The sequence below is a fragment of the Garra rufa genome, chromosome 16 (genome assembly GCF_049309525.1).
Source record: "Garra rufa chromosome 16, GarRuf1.0, whole genome shotgun sequence".
Lineage (NCBI taxonomy): Eukaryota > Metazoa > Chordata > Actinopteri > Cypriniformes > Cyprinidae > Garra > Garra rufa.
The window spans coordinates 30,409,767-30,429,491 of NC_133376.1; the positions used below are offsets into that span (position 1 = coordinate 30,409,767).

A 19,725-nucleotide genomic window follows, 5' to 3' on the forward strand; every position below is an offset into this window, starting at 1 on the left:
AACTATAACCATTAAAAAATCTGGAATCTGAGAGTGAAAAAAACAAATCAAAATCAAAATATTGAGAAAAATCATCTTTAAAGTTGTCCAAATGAAGTTCTTAGCAATGCATATTACTAATCAAAAGTTTGATAAATTTATGGTAGGAAATTTACGAAATATCTTAATGGAACATGAAATTTACTTAATATCCTAATGATTTTTGGCATAAAAGAGATCATTTTTACCCATACAGTGTATTGTTGGCTATTTATACAAATATACCCGTGCTACTTAAGATTGGTTTTGTGGTCCAGTGTCACATATGCATTAGCAAAAATATGAAACTTAACACTGAAAGTGAAACACTCAAAGTGATGGAAAACCAGTCAATGAGAGAACTTCCATTAGATATTTTCAAGCCCCCATAATAAATTCATTTTAATTTTTATAGCACAGACAACCTTGTATATCAAATTAAAAAGATACATGTTTAGATCAGTCATAAATAGAAAAAGCAACAGCAATCTTGACTTGATATTTAACTTCACCTGATACCAACAATGGAAATTCGAGTTACATCAGAAAAAAAAGTATCACTGTTCTTGAAGTTGATAAGGCATGGCACATTATACATTAGGTGAGGAAAACCAGCACTTTAAAGGCTGTAGGTCTATCTATCGCTAATACACATAATTTAAGACATTCTCGTGGAAAATAACTGCAAAACCAGTGGTGCCTCAATACTAGGAACATTCTACAACATAACTTTGGTTTCACAACATTGGCACTTTGTGCAATGACAGTTTACACATTTCAACAAATGTTTTACAGCAGATTGTATATACTTTATACATACAGGACTCATGCTTCACAAAGACAGGCTTACATACAGTACAAATAGCATGCATACAGTCTGAAACTTGAGACATCATGCAAAGACAAATCAACCAGCCCTATCGCTAAAACCACCCCTAAAGACACATGTAATATGTAGGAGTAAGCCGTGTTAGTTTCAACTGCACGAACAGAAGACTAACAAACATAGTTGTTTTGGTCCACCTCTATCAACTAAAGGCACTGAACCATCATGCAGAATGATTGAAACAGCAGAGACGGTTAAACAACTGGCACATTTTTTAGGAAAATACTAAAAAGAAATACTAAACATTTCTTCTCAGGTTTTGATACTGATATTAAATATTAAACATCTGCTTAATTTAAAAAAACATGAAAATAGCTCCAAGTGTTAAAAACATGATATAGCATGAGTAGCTACATCATTGTCTAGAAATACACTACCATTCAAAAGTTTGCAGTCAATAAAATTTCATTTTTTAATGCTCAGTACGGCTGATAACAGATATTGTTGCAATTTAAAATAGTTTATTTTATTTAAATATTAAAAAGTATCAGCCAAGCTGAATTTTCAGCAGCTATAAATCCAATCTTTAGTGTCACATGATCTTTTGGAAATGCTGATTTGGTGCTCAAAAATAACTTGAAAACAGATGCGTATGTTAACCGTGAAAGATTTTTCATAATAGAAAGTTAAACACTTGTTTGAAATGTATATATTTTTAATGTTATAAACATCATTTTCGATCACTTTAATGCATCCTTGCTAAACAAAAAAACACTAATTTTTTACTGACCCCAAAGTTTTGAATGGTAGTATACATGAAATAATAAAAAGTTTAAATCCTTGATTGCTTTCTTTACACTTTTTCACCTACTGATCTCCACAGAGGCAGCATAAAGCTTCACATTCATGGAGAGAAAACAGCTATAAAGTAGATTATTGCATAGGACTCCTAAAATGAGTGAATCGCACTCTTATTTATTAAGGATGACATGAAACAATGCTAAAGAGAGGAATCGTTCATGTTTTTGTATAATAACAACAGCCATAGAGAAATACTCCACTCGCACTATAATACCACTTTAAAAATCTGTGAACAAAACTGAATTGTATGGCTCAGGATGAAGGTGCAAAGCACACAGGGATTTCAAAAGGCACAATGTGACATTTTGAATGATAATGCTCTGAGGAAAACCGTTCGGTAATCAGTATTCACTTGACAAGGGGTGGCTGGAAGAAACCAGCCGTTATAGATTTTTCAAAAAACAATCCACCTGAAACTGATCACAGTTTATGAGATTTGAGTTAGACGGACAGGTGAGGGGAAAATGAGTGAGATCTAATAGATAACCGTGTGCTTTTATGTGTTAAATATTGAATATAATGGAATTACCTAAATGAGCCTTGATACAGCATCTATATGAATAAATTCCCTCATTCTGCAATGAACTTGGAATGATACAATCAGAAGGATAAGACTTGTGCAAGAGTGTCCTTTACCTTAGCATCACTATTTGTGTTCTTGCTCCTCACCTTTTCACGCATTTCTTAACATGGCCCTTTCTAAAGTGCTTCAGAGACCAGCCCCATCCTGGTCTGTGTTCTGTGGCTGTCTGCTGCTTGGTTCAGGAGAAACATCAACATGCGCTCTTTGATGAGTCAAGCCTCTTCTTCCGTGACTCCGCCTCCGTTGCGCAGGAGAAAGTCTCTGACTGATCTAAACACACAGGAATTCTTCAGTTAATGCTAGTTTGCATGTGTTTTGACTTGGTTGGAATACAAAACTGATTGATAAAGATATATGAAAAACCAAGATTTTCTTTTCACTTCACCTCTTTATCCTCATCATCAAGCTGAATAGACTGCATGAGAGAAAACAAATCCATCCTGCCACTTCTGCTGGGGCTAGACGACACCTAGGATTAAGAGTTGCAAACATTTTTAAAAAGTGCTTCATAAAAAAAAAAAACATACCATTATTTAACGGGAGCCCTAGGTATTGAGACTTATATGGCTTAATATAATGTAACCGATGTCTCATGCTGAAATATGTAGTAGAAAACCCATGAAAGATTTACGTTATTTAAAAAAAAAGAAAAAGTTTTATACATATTTTCAACTATTGTATGTGTAATAGTTGCACTCGTTGAGCTACTGGTGCTACCTGTTGCTATATTTACTGCAACACAACTCGGAAAATAAAATACTGATATGATGACTATAGCTACTGAAAGAGCTTACAGGAGGTGATGGATATAAGCGCATGTTTAATTCAACTGCTGTACGATCCATTTTCCCCACAATGAGTCTAAACACCCCTGGATATTGAGTGAAATCCGTGCTGAGAAACTGCTTCAGTGGCTGCGGCGTCATGACAAGCATCAGCATGTTTACATCCTGCCAGGATGGCATCTAGCATTTCTTGTCTCTGCCATTTGTAAGCTCTTTCAGTAGCTGTGATCTACTGAAAGCCTCAAAGGCATTAAGGCCAAAGTGAAGAGAACAAAAACACAGGTCTTTAGGAAGGTGTATTCCTCCACAGGCATCTTCCCATTCTTTTCTGCTCTTCTTATCACTTCTTATATTGCCTTTTGATTGAAAATTACAACCAAATGCCACACCATGTGGCATTGTATCAGTATTTTCTTTTCCAAATTGTGTATTTCAAGTCATGAACTAATGCTACAGGTAGCATTACTGCCACAATCAGATGTCAACGAAATAATGGTGCCCCCGTTAGTCCAAAATATGTATAAAGGGATGTGGACTTTTTTTTTTTTAAATAACGTAAATCTTTCATGGGTTTTCCACTACACATTTCAGTAAGAGACACAATTTACGTTATATTAAAGGAGTAGTTCACTTTCAGAACAAAAATTTACAGATAATGTACTCACCCCCTTGTCATCCTAATGTTCATGTCTTTCTTTCTTCAGTCGTAAGGAAATTATGTTTTTTGAGGAAAACATTTCAGGATTTCTCTCCATATAGTGGACTTCTATGGTGCCCCTGAGTTTGAACTTTTAAAATGCAGCTTTAAATGGCTCTAAACGATCACAGCCGAGGAAAGAAGGGTGTTATCTAGCAAAACGATCGGTTACTTTATATAAATTGTAAAAAAAAAAAAAAAAAAAAAAAATTATACTTTTTAACCTCAAATGCTCATCTTATCTAGCTTTGTGTGTACTCAATTGTAAAACTGTAAAAAAAAAAAAAATTAGAAAATAATCGATTGTTTCACTAGATAAGACACTTCTTCCTCAGCTGGGATCATTTAGAGGTCTTTGAAGCTGCATTTAAACTGCATTTTGGAAGTTCAAACTCGGGGGCACCATAGAAGTCCATTATATGGAAAGAAATCCTGAAATGTTTTACTCAAAAAAACAATTCCTTCACGACATGAACATCTTGCATGACGAGGGGGTGAGTACATTATCTGTAAATTTTTGTTCTGAAAGTGAACTACCCCTTTAAGACAAATAAGTATTAATACCCACAACCCTGCATCCTGAAAAAAAGAAAAAGAAATACTGCTTATTTTCAAAAAAGGCCTAATATTACCAAATATGGTCCCTCTAGCTTTTATAGATATAGTCTTTTGCCACTGGCCATAATTATAACCTTGAAATTAGGATTAGCCATAAATTAATGTCTTCAAAATGATGTACCATCCAATTTTACAAGTGGAAATCGGAACAAATATTTGTTATCTGGCTCAGAGCCAGAGGAAGATAGGAATCATGTCTTTGTGGCAGTTAAAGGGATAATTCACCATTAATGGCAGAAATGAAAATTGAAATATTGTCACCTGGCACTCATGTTGTTCCAAACCCATAAAACCTTCATTCATCTTCGGAACACAAACACACATTTATGAAATGTAAGAGCTTCCTGACCCTGCATAGACAGCAACGCAACTGACATGTTCAAGTGCCAGAAAGGTAGTAAAGGCATTGTTAAAATCGTCCATGTGACATTAGTGGTTCAACCGTAATGTTACGAAGCTACGCGAATACTTTGTGCACAAAGAAAGCAAATATTATGACTTTGTAGCTTCATAACCTTACGGTTGAATCACTGATGTGCTGTCACATAGACTATTTCAACAATGTCCTTTATGACAGTTGTGTTGCTGTCTATGCAAAGACAGAAAGCTCTTAGATTTCATCAAATATATCTTAATTTGTGTTCCAAAGATGAACGAGGATCTTACAGGTTTTTAGGTGTACTATCCATTGAATTTCAGACTTCTTCATCTTACAAATGATTGTCGAAAGCAAAAATGCCATGAAATACACACAATATACTATTAGAAAGTGTGATAAGCTTGAGAAAAACATTATTTTTGGAACCAGCACCCCAGACGTAGTAAAAAGCAAGTGTTGGAATTCATTCAGCAAATATGATGCAGGGTGGTGTGATAGTAAAGATAACCACAAACATCTGGAAGCCATTTAAAATAAATAGTGTAATGAATTTAAAATGTCAGCCTCTGAGTGCTCTGACCTTATCACTTTCTTGTATAGTAATAAGCGGGTTGGATGTGGCTGTATCTGCCCCAGACGTGTCAGGAATGCTCTCATCATACTGCTCAAAGACCTGAGAATGACAGGGGTATAGAAATAAATATATACTTTTTGGTAAAACCAATTTGGAAACTAAAGAGAAGCATCAAAATGTAATTTTATATGACATCCCCTTACATCTGTTTCTTCATCCTCATTACTGCTTTCATCTTCTGGGCTCTCTGAGTCTAGCTCTTCTTCTTCTTCTTCTTCTTCATCCTTCTGTTCATGTTCAGTCCCTGTAGCCGATTCGTTGTGGACAGATGGCTGACGGACTTCTGGCTTGGACCTCCTCCTCCAGAGGGCACTGTGGCGCTGTTTACTGCAATGTTTGGAATGAAATTCAATACTGATCACTGAAAACTGCTTACTTTTTTCTGTCACATAACCTTCCATTTTTTAATTTATCACAGATTTTAAAAAGGCTATATAGCCTTCAGAAAACAGAGAAAACATTTGTTACAAAATATTTCTACTTTTAAAAAAATATAATAAAAAAAACCATCAATAACAATGAGAAATGTCTCTTGAGCAGCAAATCAGCATATAAGAATGATTTGAGGATCATGTGACACTGAAGATTTAAAGTACTGACTGCTGAAAATTCAGCTTTGCCATCACAGGAATAAATTACATTAAAATATATTAAAACGGTTATTTTAAATTGTAATTATATATCTCAATATTACTCTTATATTTTTGATCAAATAATTGCAACTTTGGTGAGCATTAGACTTCTTTCAAAACCCCAATAGCTGTGACTTTTTGAGATGAGTGTGAGTTTGTGTCTGCACTATTCAGTAACCTCATGTACACACATGGTTGAACAACAATAAACCAGACTTGACTTGTCTGTGCCTGAACATCCATTGAGAAACTGCACAAGTGGGAAAATGTCTGTATTTCTATGCGAATGCTTGTTTGTGCAAGTATGATGGCCGATTTGAAAGTGCAAGTCACCTGGCATTGAGGATGCCGCTATACGTATGCAGCTGTTTGAGGAAACCTTCATTGGGCTGCACTATAGGCCGTCTTTCTCTCGTGTGGTTGAGGGCTTCGTCTAATGTCCAGCCTTGCTGCTTCATCAAGTAAGCAATTACTGTGGAGGCAGAGCGAGAGACGCCCATCTTACAATGCACCAGTATGGCCTGTCCACTCTTCCTGTATCATCACCAGTGTGAAACAATGACATATATTAGAACGAGAGAGAGCACAAAGACAACCCCCCTATGAAACCTATTAGTGTTTAAGTATACCATACTGCATGTGTACCAATATAAATTAATGCATTTAAAGGGATAGTTTACCCAAAAATTTAAATTCTGTCATTAATTACTCACTTGTAGCACATTTGTGATGACACCCGAGAGCTTCCTGACCCTGCACAGACAGCAACACAACTATTTTATCACTGTCCTTACTACCTTTCTGGGCCTTGAACGTGTCAGTTTCATTGCCGTTTATGCAGGGATAGAAAGCTCTCAGATTTCATCAAAAATATCTAAATTTGTGTTCTAAAGATGAATGAAGGTCGTACAGGTTTGGAATGACATGAGGGTGAGTAATTATTGACAGAAATTTCATTTTTGGATGAACTGTCCCTTTAACAGTCAGGGTAGACAGACTGCAAACACAAAAAACTAAATGCATTGTCATCCATAAACCAAAATAAGGAAGTGTGTGTGTGTGTGTGTGTGTGTGTTGAGCACCTTGCTTCACTGATGAACATGTATGTGTTGTTCCAGTGTGCGAGTAGGTCGGTCGCTTCCACATCGTAAACTCTGATGTTCATATAGGTGAAGGATTCTGGGAAAAAGTTGTCAATCTCCATGGTAACATTCAGGATGTAGCCCACACTACCAAAGACAAAAATCATACAAATAATTGTTCCTTTTATTTGCCTACTAGAGGATAACTTACAGCGTCTTGCAAAAGCATTTATACCCCTTTTTTTTTGTTATGTTAGTTACTTTTTTCCACATCAATATTCACTCCTTACACCACAATGGCAAAGCGAAAAACAGGTTTTTAAGATTGTTGTAAATTTATTAAAAATAAAAAACCTAAATGATTCCATTGCATAAGTATTCATACCCTTATCTGGGACACTTGAAATTGAGCTCAGGAGCTTTCATATTGCTTGTAGATGTTACTACACTTCGAGTGAAGTTAACCTGTGGCAATTGAATGGGTATGATTTGGAAAGGCACGCATGACTTAATAAAAGGTCTAACAGCTGAAAATGCATATCAGAGCAAAAAACATTCCTGAGGTAAAAAAAAAACTGCCTGTAGAGCTCAGAGACAGGATTGCATCAAGCCACACATATGGGGAAGATTTTAGAAAAAATTCTGCTACATTGAAGGTTCACAGAAGCATGTAGTCTCCGTTACCCTTAATGGAGAAGTTTGAAAACAATCGGGACTCTTCCTAGAACTGGCCTCCTGGCCAAACTGAGTAATTGATAGAGGAGGGCTTTGGTTAAAGTGGTGACTGAGAACCTGATGGTCACTCTAGTGAGCTAGAGCTCCATGATCATGTGAATAGGAGAAGCCTACAGAAGAACAAACATCACTGCAACAACCCACCGATCTGGGCTTTATGGTGGTGTGGCAAGACTCAATCCTCTCCTCAGTGAAGACACATGGAAACGCATTGGGAATTTGCAAAAAAAAAAAAAAAAAAGCACCTAAAGGGCCCTTAGACTGTGAGAAACAAGATTCTCTGGTCTGATGAACCTCAATTCCAAACATCACGTTTGAAGGAAACCAGGCATTGCTCATCACCTTAAGAGTACCATTCCACAGTAAAGTGTGCTGTTAGCAGCCTCATTCTATGGGGCTGTTTTTCAGTGGCAGGGACTGAGGGACTCGACAGAGTAGAAGAAAAGCTCAATGCACCAAAATATTGAGAGGGCCTTAATGAAAACCCAGTCCAGAGGATGATCAAATCTCCAAAAAGATTTGATTAATAAATTTATGAAGTTCTGTATTTGCTTTGTCTTCACGGTGTATGAAGTATAGACTGATGTGAAAAAAAAAAAAAAGGGGTATGAATACTTTCGCAAGGCACTGTAATTATCTCAATTATATTAATTTGATCATTAATTAAAATATTAAATTATCTTAACAATTTTAATCATAATTAAATTTAATGTGTATACTTGTTCTTCTGTAGTTCTTCAAAGTTGGCAGCATTCCATTCGGAACCCTTTAGTGAAAAAAAAGGACAATAAATGACTGTATTTTTTCACAGTATAGCAGACACAACAGAAAACAAATGTCAACACTCACCAAGTAAAGGTAGTCCAAGATTCTGGAGGGTTTGTCCATCTGTGCCATTGTGACCATCATCTCATTGTCAATATACTCCTTGTAGTCCTTCATATCTATGCCTATTCTGGACTCCAGGGCTGTTCGCACCTACAAACACACAGAAAGAGTGACTGTAGATCAAATATTTGGGGCTAGAAACTCCAAGATCATGGGTTTGGGATATAAATCACATTAAATGGCAAGTCACATGATATACAACGCATACAAACATCAAAACAAGCTTCTCACTAAATGACTGCCTGAACGCTGCTGACGTTTATACCACAAAGATTCCCTGGATAAGACAACAAGCCCAGGCACATTAACCATGAGGAGGTTCTAGAAGAGAAGCCTTTAAAAAGGTGTGTCTTCAGGCTTGCACTACTGTTCAAAAGTATTTTTTAGCAGGGACACATTTAATTCATCGGAATGACATGAAAGACATTTATAATTTTACTAAAGCCAGAGTAAGGAATAAAATTACATTTTAAAAACAAAGCAGTTATTTTTATACATTTATTAGTTATTAAATAGTCATTTTAATTTAGCTACAAAATACCAGTCAAATGTTTTTGAACAATAATATTCTTAATGTTTTTTTAAATAAGTTTTTTTTTTTTTTATCCAAAGTACAGCAAAACAGTACAATTTGAAAAATATTTTTACTATTTAAAATAACTGTTTTCTATCTGAATATGTTTTTGAAATGTAATTTATTCCTGGGATCAAAGCTAAATTTTTCAAAGCTAAATCATTTGCCAGTCTTCAGTGTCAGATGATCCTACGGAAATCTAATATTCTGATTTGCTGCTCAAGAAACATTTATTATTATCATTGTTTATTATTATCATCATCAATATTTAAAATGGTTAAGTACATTTTTTCAGGATTATTGTTCTTCTGAACTTTCTATTCATCAAAGAAACCTGAAAAAAGATCTAGCTGTTAACTCAGCTATTTTCAACATAATAACAACAAATGTTTTTTGAGTAGCAAATCAGAATATTGGAATGATGCAAAACATTAAGCTTTGAAATGAAAAAAATAATTAATTAAATTAATATTTTACTGTTTTTGCTGTAGTTTGGATCAAATAAATGCAGGCTTGGTGAGAAGAAGAGACTTCTTAGTTTAAAAACTTTTGACTGGCAACACACACACGTTTACATGTTTTATGGGGACATTCCATAGGCGTAATGGTTTTCATACTGTACAAACCGTATTTTCTATCGCCCTACACCTACCCTACACCTAAACCTAGCCCTCACAGGAGATTGTGCAAACTTTTACTTCCTCGAAAAAAAAGTCATTGTGCATGATTTATAAGCCTGTTTCCTCATGGGGACCTGAGAAATGTCCCCACAAGGTCAAAAATTACTGGTATTCCTATCCTTGTGGGGACATTTGGCACACACACACACACACACACACACACACACACACACACACACACACACACACACACACACACACACACACACACACACACACACACACACACACACACACACACACACACACACACACACACACACACACACACACACACACACTTTTTTTTTTATAAATACAGCCTGGTGAGCATACAAGAACTCTTTCAAAAAGCAATTAAACAATATGAATCCATTAACTGTTGCGTACTTTGAACAAAAGTTAAAGGGACCACATTAAACAAATCCAGTCCACACAGAGCACTTTTTGAAAATAAGCTGCTAAAACACGCAATTCAAAATGTTTATAACGTCACCATTTTACCAAAGTCTCTATTTATTTATTACAGTCGACTATGTGCTACATTTCAATGCGAAATGTTTTACAACCTGTCGCAATGCAATACTGGTTTTGCAAAGTGGCTTTTATAGAAGGATGGACAGCAAAACCACAAGCGCTTAAAAAACACTGTTGCATACATATGCAAAAGATTAACCAATCATAACATACTGTTAAAAAAAAACAGTTAAAAACATAGCACAAAGTACTGTATTAATTTGAAGGAATGGAATTTTCCATATTGATTTTTAACAGGTGTTTTACCTGTAATTTGAAATTTGTTTTGTTTGAAAGTTTTAGAGTTATCAGAAATGTCCATTTCTTTGCAACCATTCAAATGTTATATGACCTATTTACAGTACACCCAAAATATATATAGGAAATTATGGGATCATAAGTGACGAGAGGGGAGAGCTTGTGGGATATTGTTTGAAAAGCTGAGTTTTAGCCTTTTACTCTATCATTTTACCTGCTTTGAGGTAATGTTTTCCAAGTCCTCAGTCGTCATGATATCTCGTAGCTGGGCTTTGATCTGCTTCTCTACTGACTCCCGATTCGATGCCGAACGTCCTGCGGTGTCTTTCCTGACTGACTCCAGGCCAGTCATGGCCGCCCATTCATTAAGGCAGCGCTGGTCAGATTCCACATTCTCTCTGTAATGTTGCGCCCACTCCAGCCCACAGCCAGGTATGACAGCACCACGTACGGCCCGTTCACAGCAGCCATGCAGCGCTTGCAACACTGACCTTGAGTGAGAGTGACATACAAGAGACTGCTGTGAACAAGCAATCGACAAACCACAAACACATTTACAAGTCACAGAGCTAGTTTAAATGCTTCATGTGGAGGTCTAACAGTACCCTGACTAGGGTAGACATGATGACTGACTAGAACAACCAGCATCATAGCACAGCATTATGACTGAAAACAAAGATTTAAGTGTGTGTAGGCTGCAAGAACAAAGCCACAAAGTCGTTGAAGGATGAGGAAATTTGTTGTTTCCTCAGCATTTCCTGCTTTAAAACTTACCACATCGTCTGAATGGACACAGGCTTAAAGATTCGTGTCACTTCTGCAGATGTCACACTGAAACCTCTGTAAGAGACCGAGCGAAACAAACTGTCAGAAAAGCAGAACTCTAGGGCTGAGGCTTTAACAGTGTATAAAGTTTTGCAGAGCTGTGCAGATAAACTATAAAGTGCAAGTTTTTCCATTCAAACCTAGCATAATTCTATTTAAGTGTTATTTACAAGTTTTACATTTTATAATCAGTTCAGTTATATTTAGTTTAGTACTGACTGTTTTCTAATTTTCTAAACAAGCAAAGCTTTGTACTTGAGCTCATGAGTTTATGTGAAAGATAATGATATTAAGATTGCTCTTTTACAGTATTACATTTAAACTAACACTTTTGTCTGTTCACTCTGTCATTATCATGTTTGCACTTTATTAGTTGATTTCTTGTCAGAATGACTGAGTCTTATATTCTTATTCATCTCCATCTAGGTAAAACGGTGTGGCTAGACAAGTCCAACAGTGCACTCATCACTTTTTATCAACGTAGCGTATCCTTGCTGAACTAAAGTATTCATTTCTTTAAAACAAAGAAAAAAAAATTACTGACCCCAAACTTTGAACGGTAGTGTATGCTGTTAAAAAAGATTTCCATTTTAAATAAATGCTCAATTCTTTAACATTTTATTTATCAAAAAAATCCTAAAAAAGTATCCCATTTTTCCAACTGTTTCCAATAATAAATCTGCAAATTAGAATGATTTCTGAAGGATCACGTGACACTGAATACTGGAGTAAAGATGCTGAATTTTCAGGAATAAAATCAGTTTGAAAAAAATATAATAAAATAGATAAACACTATTTCTATACACTATTATTAAATTGCAATAATATTTCACAATATTACAGTTTTTTTTCTGTATTTTTAATCAAATAAAGGGAACATTGATGGATATATAAGCTCTCATAGTACTATATTTATAATTACTATGTATAAAACTATATTTCATAGTACTAAATTTAAACACACTTTTGCTGTTTTTGCTTTCTCTGCTATTATTATCTTTTGTTGGCACTTAATTAGTGGATTTCTGCTCAGAATGATTCAGTCTCATGTACTTACCCATCTCCATCTAGGTAAACCTGTGTGTCACTCCATATTGGCAAAACAAGTCCAATAGTGCACTCATCGCTGAGGAAGAAAAAAAAAAGACTATTAGTGAATTAGTGAGAGACATTTCTCGACAAGCTTACTGAAGTACATTGCAATTTTATTTAAAAATCTGCTAAAAGTTTATTTAAATTTTTTCACGTGTAAAATAAATTGAGAAATGTCTCAGTATTTTAGTCCATACACGAAAACTCCATCCCTGCGTCCCAATGTTCATACTATCCATCCTAACTAGTATGTGAGATTACAATAAGTGTGTCCCAAAGCATAGTATGCTGAAAAGAGTTTGCCAAAAGTCCCCGGATGACCTACTATTTCAGGTCGATTTTTGAAGTGTGGATCCGTGCACAGTCTAATGGCTATTATTGCCCACAATCCATTGCACTTTGGCAAAGGATTTGGTCCAGAACTACAAACATGAATAAATAGCGATTTTCAAGCTTAAAGCATGGCAGATGTGTGCGACCAGTGGTTAGGTAGATATGTTTAGAAAAAGGGGTTTAAGTTTCTAATAATCAACATTTAACCTGGTAAAAATAATATTTATTTAATGTTATCTGTGTTATATTTAATCTGCAACAGCAATGTGAACTTTTATAAACACCCGTTTGGTCGTTAACTTTTAAATGCATCATTATGCAGAAAATAAGAGCAGAGTTTGCATCATGAAAGACCCGCGAATGGCATATAAATGTGCTACTTTTCTCTCCAATACGGTAGGATGTTAAATTAATTTAAACTTTGACAAGAAGATTGACAAGCCAGTTTACTGTGACAGGGTAAAGACGCAGTTGTGTGACGTGTTAGTATGTCCCAAAGCTTGCCTACTCTTTCACTACACACTCAAAACTGTGTACTTTTTCTTCACCAAAAGAGTCCTTACTTTAAGGGCATTGGGACGCAGGGAATGGCTACCAACATTATTTCTTGAGAGAAACTATAAAGAAGTTATTCTGAATAAAGTAATGCAGGTTTAAAATAACAGCGTGAGTATAATGACAGAAATGTCATTTATGGTTAAACTATTCCTTTAAAACGGCAACTAAAATACAAGCACCATGCTCGTACAATATCTGCACATTCCATTTCCAAAAAAGTAGAATGTTAAAAATAAAAACAGTCTCCTTGATTCTGTTGTGTTTGTGAACTTAAGTTATCAAATATGCAAAAGAATTTAGGCTGTAAAACTATAGGCATACAAATATTTAACAGCTACAGCCAAACCAAAAATTATTCAGACACCAAAATAATATTTTTATGTTTTTACTAGTGGGTGCAGGACACTATAGTTAATTTACACAAGTGAAAACAGCAAAATAAAGTAAACTGTGACATATTATACCCAAAAAAAATCTTCATACAGTGAACTACCAGTAAAATTAATACAAATTTGGGACCAAAAATTCTCTTTGACCAGACCATGTTTTGTTACTTTACCTTTCTATCAAAGTTATCTGACATTATCAAGATGAATTTGTTCTGACACAGTTGAGTTCTAGTCATATCGTATTACCATTTTCTAAACTATAGTAAATAAACTGTAATAATGTGAGAAATGTTGAAGCTATCTGAATAAATTTAGGTTCGACTAATTAATTTGTGATTTTCGAGATGAATTTGTTCTGACACAGTTGAACTCTGAATTACTGTCATATTTTATTACCGTTTTCAACAGCAAATAAACTGTGATAATGTGACAAATGTCAAAGGTGTCTGAATAAATTTTGGTTGGACTGCATAATCACACATTTCTGGATTTATCTCTAATGAAATAAAATCTGCTTATGAAGACTTAATAGTTTAGTTTATGCAAAATTGCTACCTGTTTGAGCCAGGGAAGTCCATGCCAAGTAGTAGACTTTCCTGTTTATTGTCAAGCGTGCCGACTATAAGCAAATATCTGACTCTGACTGGGCTCACGGACTCCAAACGCACAGCCTGAGGCAGGGAGAAAGAAAAATTCAGATGCAATGTAATGAATCAGACAGAAGTCAGACACAGAGATCTTTTCCGTTATTATAATTCAAGCACAGCACCCATGCATGTTGTTCTATAACCAAGTTTTTTTTTTTAAATACACAGCAACTTTGCAACTGATATCTTAAGGTCAAAGCAAAGCTATTGTCATATCTGCATAGCAGAAGATGAAACAAACTAAAGTGTCTTCAGAAACCACATTGCAGAACATGTGACGTTGCATATGCAAAACACTGTGTCTAGTATACACAGGGAGTATTAAGTACAAACACTTCCATAAATCAGTCTCAAACAGAATAAATAATGTAAATGCATGGGGGACTTTTCATTTCTGATTATAAAATCTATTTAGTAAAGGCTGTGTATTATTTGGAGTTTACCATGAGCATACTAAAGCAGTGTAGTAAAAGATTGAGTTGAGGAAATCCTAACCAGTTTGACTGTGTCCTCCGGTCGCAGTAATGAAATCATTGCATGCAAATGTCTGCGCTGAGTGTCAGAGGCTTGGCCTCCTTGCCTAGGCAGAGAGGGTACAGTTTCTTCATGTAATCCCTCCCTCTCTTCCTCTTCCACCAGGAGCACTGCCCCCTTAACCAGGGCGAAACTTTCTCTGGTGTGCAGAAATAAAAAATTAATCAGTTACGCATTTCTGGAGGAAACACTATATACGCTAAAATACACATGCATGACTAAAGCTGTATCACAAACAATTACCTTTTCTGAAGTCGTCCTCTTCTTGGAATAGGCTCATCCTTGAAAATAAAACGATAAAGTCATTTACAATAGACTGAATTAGAAAGTACAGGGCGTTATAACTCTAAAGAATGGTGATGTTTAAAATGGGTGTTGCGTGAATTGATTATGTGATGCACTTAATCGCAAACTCCTCCGGATCGTCTGACTCAGTAAGTGCTATTTGCCAAAACAGCGGAGTAAAAACTTGCACCAAGGGTTTTTAGCCTTTTTTCTCATCCATAACTCACTCTGAGATGAGTGACTGGGTAAAAAAGGTCAAAAAAATGAAACCCAGAAACACAATGACAAGGCGTTTTGACAAAACTGCCAACTGAAATGTGGTGACAGTATGATAAGACACTGAGGAAGCTCGTACTAAAGATGATAAAGTGAGAAACAAATAGTGTAAGAGAGGAAGACAGAGAGAAGGACACCAAAGAGGCTGTTATCAGTGCTTCTATGGAATGAAAGAGGAGACAGTAACATTACCTGTTATGTGACTGACGTGTCCAGACAGAGACAAGAAGAAAAAGAAGAGAGGGGGTGGAGAGGAGGGGCAATGAGGTTTTAGGTTAAAGCTCCGGTGAGACTCAAAATAGTCTGAACATAGCGTTTTACAGCATAGAAGAAGATATGGGTTTATGTGTGAAAAGGGAATCTTGTGCTGTGTAATAAATACAAAGCCTACCAAACAACCAATAGAGACAGAGAATGATTATTTGACATTCTCCAATGACTCTTGGCTATAAAAAAAAAAACAGCTATAAAAGTTATCAGGCATTTTGGCGCTTTCCTGGGGCTTTTTTTGGAGCAGCGTGAGATGGATTCTCATATTTAGATTCACAGCTAATTTGGAAAGCTTTTGGAGTGCTACCAAGAAGACATTCCTCCTAATTATACATAAATTTGTGTACAGAAAAAGGTGTAGAGTAACTGAACACACATGGAGGGAGTGGGAGTAGGGTGAAAGAATGTGTGGAGAACTGCAACTGACACACAGCGTTCAGAGTTTCTTTCGTGGCATTTTAGGAACGAGCATTTTCAGTAGGCGCAATAAAACTCACCGGTGTCGTGGAAATAGATGGCGTTCTGTGCAAGGTCAGCAAAGCCATTCCACAGCCGGTTATCCTGATTTCACACCGGCAGATGAGTCCGAGCAAAGTTTACTGTTGTTGAATAGGGAAAACATAAATGAGACAAACTGATGAATGGTACTACATCTGAAAACGCAATACTAAAGCTTTTAAAGATATTTATAGTGCAACTAGACTGAATGACAACAAAACAGTCTCCGAAACTGTTAATAACATCCAGTCTAATATTTCCGCAAATGTGAACCTGGACTACAAAACCAGTCTTAAGCAGAACTGGCATAAATGTAGCAATAGCCAAAAATACATTGTATGGGTCAAAATGATTGATTTTTCTTTCATTCCAAAAATCATTGGGATATTCAGTAAAGGTTATGTTCCATGTTTTATTTCCTGCCATAAATATATCACAACTTAATTTTTGATTAGTAATATGCATTGCTAAGAACTTCATTTGGACAACTTTAAAGGCGATTTTCTCAATATTTGGATTTTTTGCACCCTCAGTTTACAGATTTTCAAATAGTTGTATCTCGGCCAAATATTGACCTATCCTAACAAATACATACCATATATCAATGGAAGGCTTATTTATTCAGCTTTCAGATGATGTATAAATTTTAATTAAAAAAAAAAATGTATCCTTATATGATTGGTTTTGTGGTCCAGTGTCACAAACAGGGTACAAAACAGGCCCTGAAACTAATTTTTTTTAAAATTAAGCCATTTTATTTTAAAAAGTAAGAGAAAGGAGATGCTTAACCTTCCGAAAGTGATTATTATCAACCTCAGGACGTCAAATTAAATTTTATCTTAAATTTCGGTATATTTTCTTTTTTTGGAAGATGACGTAGAACACAAAATGTGGGACTGTTATGTTTTAAATAATAAATTGTTTTTGGATAATATCAATGATTGAAGATTTTTATTTTATTTTTTTTTAAAGTTTTTAATGTTTGAATTGACTCTCAAAATTGTGACGCAAAATTATGATTTTAATTATTCAATTTTTTCAGATCTAAGGTCAGGACCTCTGGACCACAAAACCAGTCATAAGAGTCTTTTTTGAAATAAATAAATAAGCTTTGCATTGCTGTATAGTTTGTTAACCATTTGACAATCTGGCATCTGAGGGTGCAAATAAATCAAAAAATTGAGAACATCGCCTTTAAAGTTGTCCAAATTAAGTTCTTAGCAATGCATATTACTAATCAAAAATTAAGTTTTGATATATTTATGGTAGGAAACTTACAAAATATCTTCATGGAACAAGACCTTTACATAAAACCCTTCCCAAAATAGAAAATTTGATCATTTTGACCCATAGAATGTATTTTTGGCTATTGCTGCAAATATACCAGTGCTACTTAAGACTGGTTTTGTGGTCCAGGGTCACAAATATAATTTTTAAGAGAGGACACACATACATATATACACACATATATATATATATATATATATATATATATATATATATATATATATATATATATATATATAAAAATGAATAGTTGATCAAGTATTATAGGTCACAAAACAACAAAACAAATTGGATTTGTGACATTAAGGTTTTAAAAGTTAAGTAACGCCCGAGTGTATCGTATTATTGTAACGTGCCATAAATTCCAAACATATAAATCACGTAACGTAACAGATAACCGAAATTAAACAGTCAAATGGTTCTGCGGTCTAAGATGGAGACATGCCGTGCATTTCTTCGCCATATCCATGACACACCATAATAAGACGCGCAGTCAATCCCACATACTCTGAAATGTCACCAGATATCTAAATGTGTGTTAAATACGTGGATGAGGCTGTAATTATAGCATAGTAAAACTGTGCACGTCATGTCGATACAGTACATCTCAGCTCAAGCATTTGCTGTTTTACAACACAAACTTGCAATCTATGCATGTTACATCTTTCAGTTTCATTGTTGCCTTGAAAAATGTCGCTATAAAGTATGCCACATACCTAATATCCTGCTAATATGTCTGTAGGCTGATGCTTTACGTTTATGTAGCTCCAACACAGCTGTGTTTTAAGCAACAACAGACTCGAGGCTTGTCATTTCCAGTTCCTTAAGAAAAGCAAAGGAGGGCGGACTAAACATGGAGAGTTCGCTTACCTGATGCGCTGAAACGCGGCGAAATTAAAAAGGATTCCTTCCTAACTGAGTCTTCTTCGAGAAATCGCCTTAGTTATTTTGATTCTATGACCACAAGTTTTGCATTGGTCCAAAATCCATTTAAAGGGGAAGGCAGACTACTATATCATGAAACCAGGAAGACTTATTCTCGGCCGAGAAAAGTAAATGTGCCCTTAAATGGAAGAGGCGGTTCGGGAGTAATTCGTTTATTAAAGCGACAGAGACTATTAAACTCATGGGAGGCTTAGTAACATAGTGTCTTATAAAATGCTTGTACACTTTTTTATAAATGTATTAACTGTTTCAGCCTTAATTTACTAAATTAAAAAATAAACAATGTTTAAGTCAAGCAGTACAGGACCAATTTGATAACAACAGGCCTAATGTTAATCTAAACACAGCACTTTAAAGTTCAGCTAATTATTTAGTTTAGAAAGCTACTTTTTAATAGTTTAGTTGGGCCATCTAGAACATTTGTCACATTGTGAAACAATGTATCATAGCTACCTGCAATGAAATTGCAACGTTGCAACAAGAAGTGTTTACATAATAATATTGAGTTCACACTTCACTAAATTCATCTTGCAGCTGCACATGGTAAATGTTCTCTTGTGTCAGTTATTCTCTACTGCATGGAAGTCTTTAATACTTTGAAAACAGTTAATTCCAGTCCTTGAATATTATTGGCAGGCTGATTTTTTATAGGTTACATAGAGCTGTGACTAATAACAAACTAAACACCACCTAGTGTATAAATATTCAATGTGTGCTGTACCAAATGGACACTAACGCTTAACAGATATATATAATCAGCCTTTACAAACAGTGTCACATTTCTCACTACAAATTACAATTAAGCACTGAACTCACTTTTGTAAGGCACATTTGTAAAAGAGACTACTATTTATATACACTATCAGTCAAAAGTTTTGTAATGTTTTGTAAAGCTCACCAAGCTTTTTTGGTGATCCAAAGTACAGCGAAAACAGTATCATTTTGAAATATTTTTACTATTTAAAATAACCTTTTCTATTTGAATATATATATAAAAAATGTAATTTGTTCCTGAGATTTCAAAGCTAGATTTTTTGCATC

At 35.2% G+C, this 19,725-nt stretch overlaps 1 protein-coding gene across 2 annotated transcripts; it reads right to left on the reverse strand.

Annotated features, from left to right (window-relative positions):
* Window positions 1-380: 380 nt before the first annotated feature.
* Window positions 381-18,746, reverse strand: ssh3 (slingshot protein phosphatase 3). 2 transcript variants are annotated; one of them, XM_073820460.1, is made up of 16 exons: window positions 18,456-18,557; window positions 16,452-16,553; window positions 15,367-15,404; window positions 15,085-15,262; window positions 14,498-14,613; window positions 12,628-12,696; window positions 11,520-11,585; window positions 10,960-11,236; window positions 8,700-8,828; window positions 8,570-8,616; window positions 7,116-7,262; window positions 6,367-6,567; window positions 5,545-5,728; window positions 5,348-5,440; window positions 2,674-2,757; window positions 381-2,558 (listed from the first exon to the last, which is right to left on the reverse strand). In XM_073820460.1, exons 2-16 carry the CDS (start codon window positions 16,497-16,499, stop codon window positions 2,415-2,417), a joined length of 1,821 nt encoding a protein of 606 aa, XP_073676561.1. In that variant the 5' UTR covers window positions 16,500-16,553; window positions 18,456-18,557; the 3' UTR covers window positions 381-2,414. The 2 variants fall into 2 exon arrangements, with proteins under 2 accessions (XP_073676561.1, XP_073676560.1); XM_073820459.1 differs by lacking the exon at window positions 18,456-18,557 and adding an exon at window positions 18,610-18,746 and having other exon boundaries at window positions 382-2,558.
* Window positions 18,747-19,725: the final 979 nt, after the last annotated feature.

Excerpts from the sequence above, each read along its gene's own strand:
- ssh3 (XM_073820460.1), bottom strand. The coding sequence starts at position 16,499 with ATGGCTTTGCTGACCTTGCACAGAACGCCATCTATTTCCACGACACCG. Across the intron at positions 5,441-5,544 it reads ATGAGGATGAAGAAACAGAT|GTCTTTGAGCAGTATGATGA; the intron begins GTAAGGGGATGT and ends TGTCATTCTCAG. Across the intron at positions 2,758-5,347 it reads CTATACAAGAAAGTGATAAG|GTGTCGTCTAGCCCCAGCAG; the intron begins GTCAGAGCACTC and ends TCTTAATCCTAG.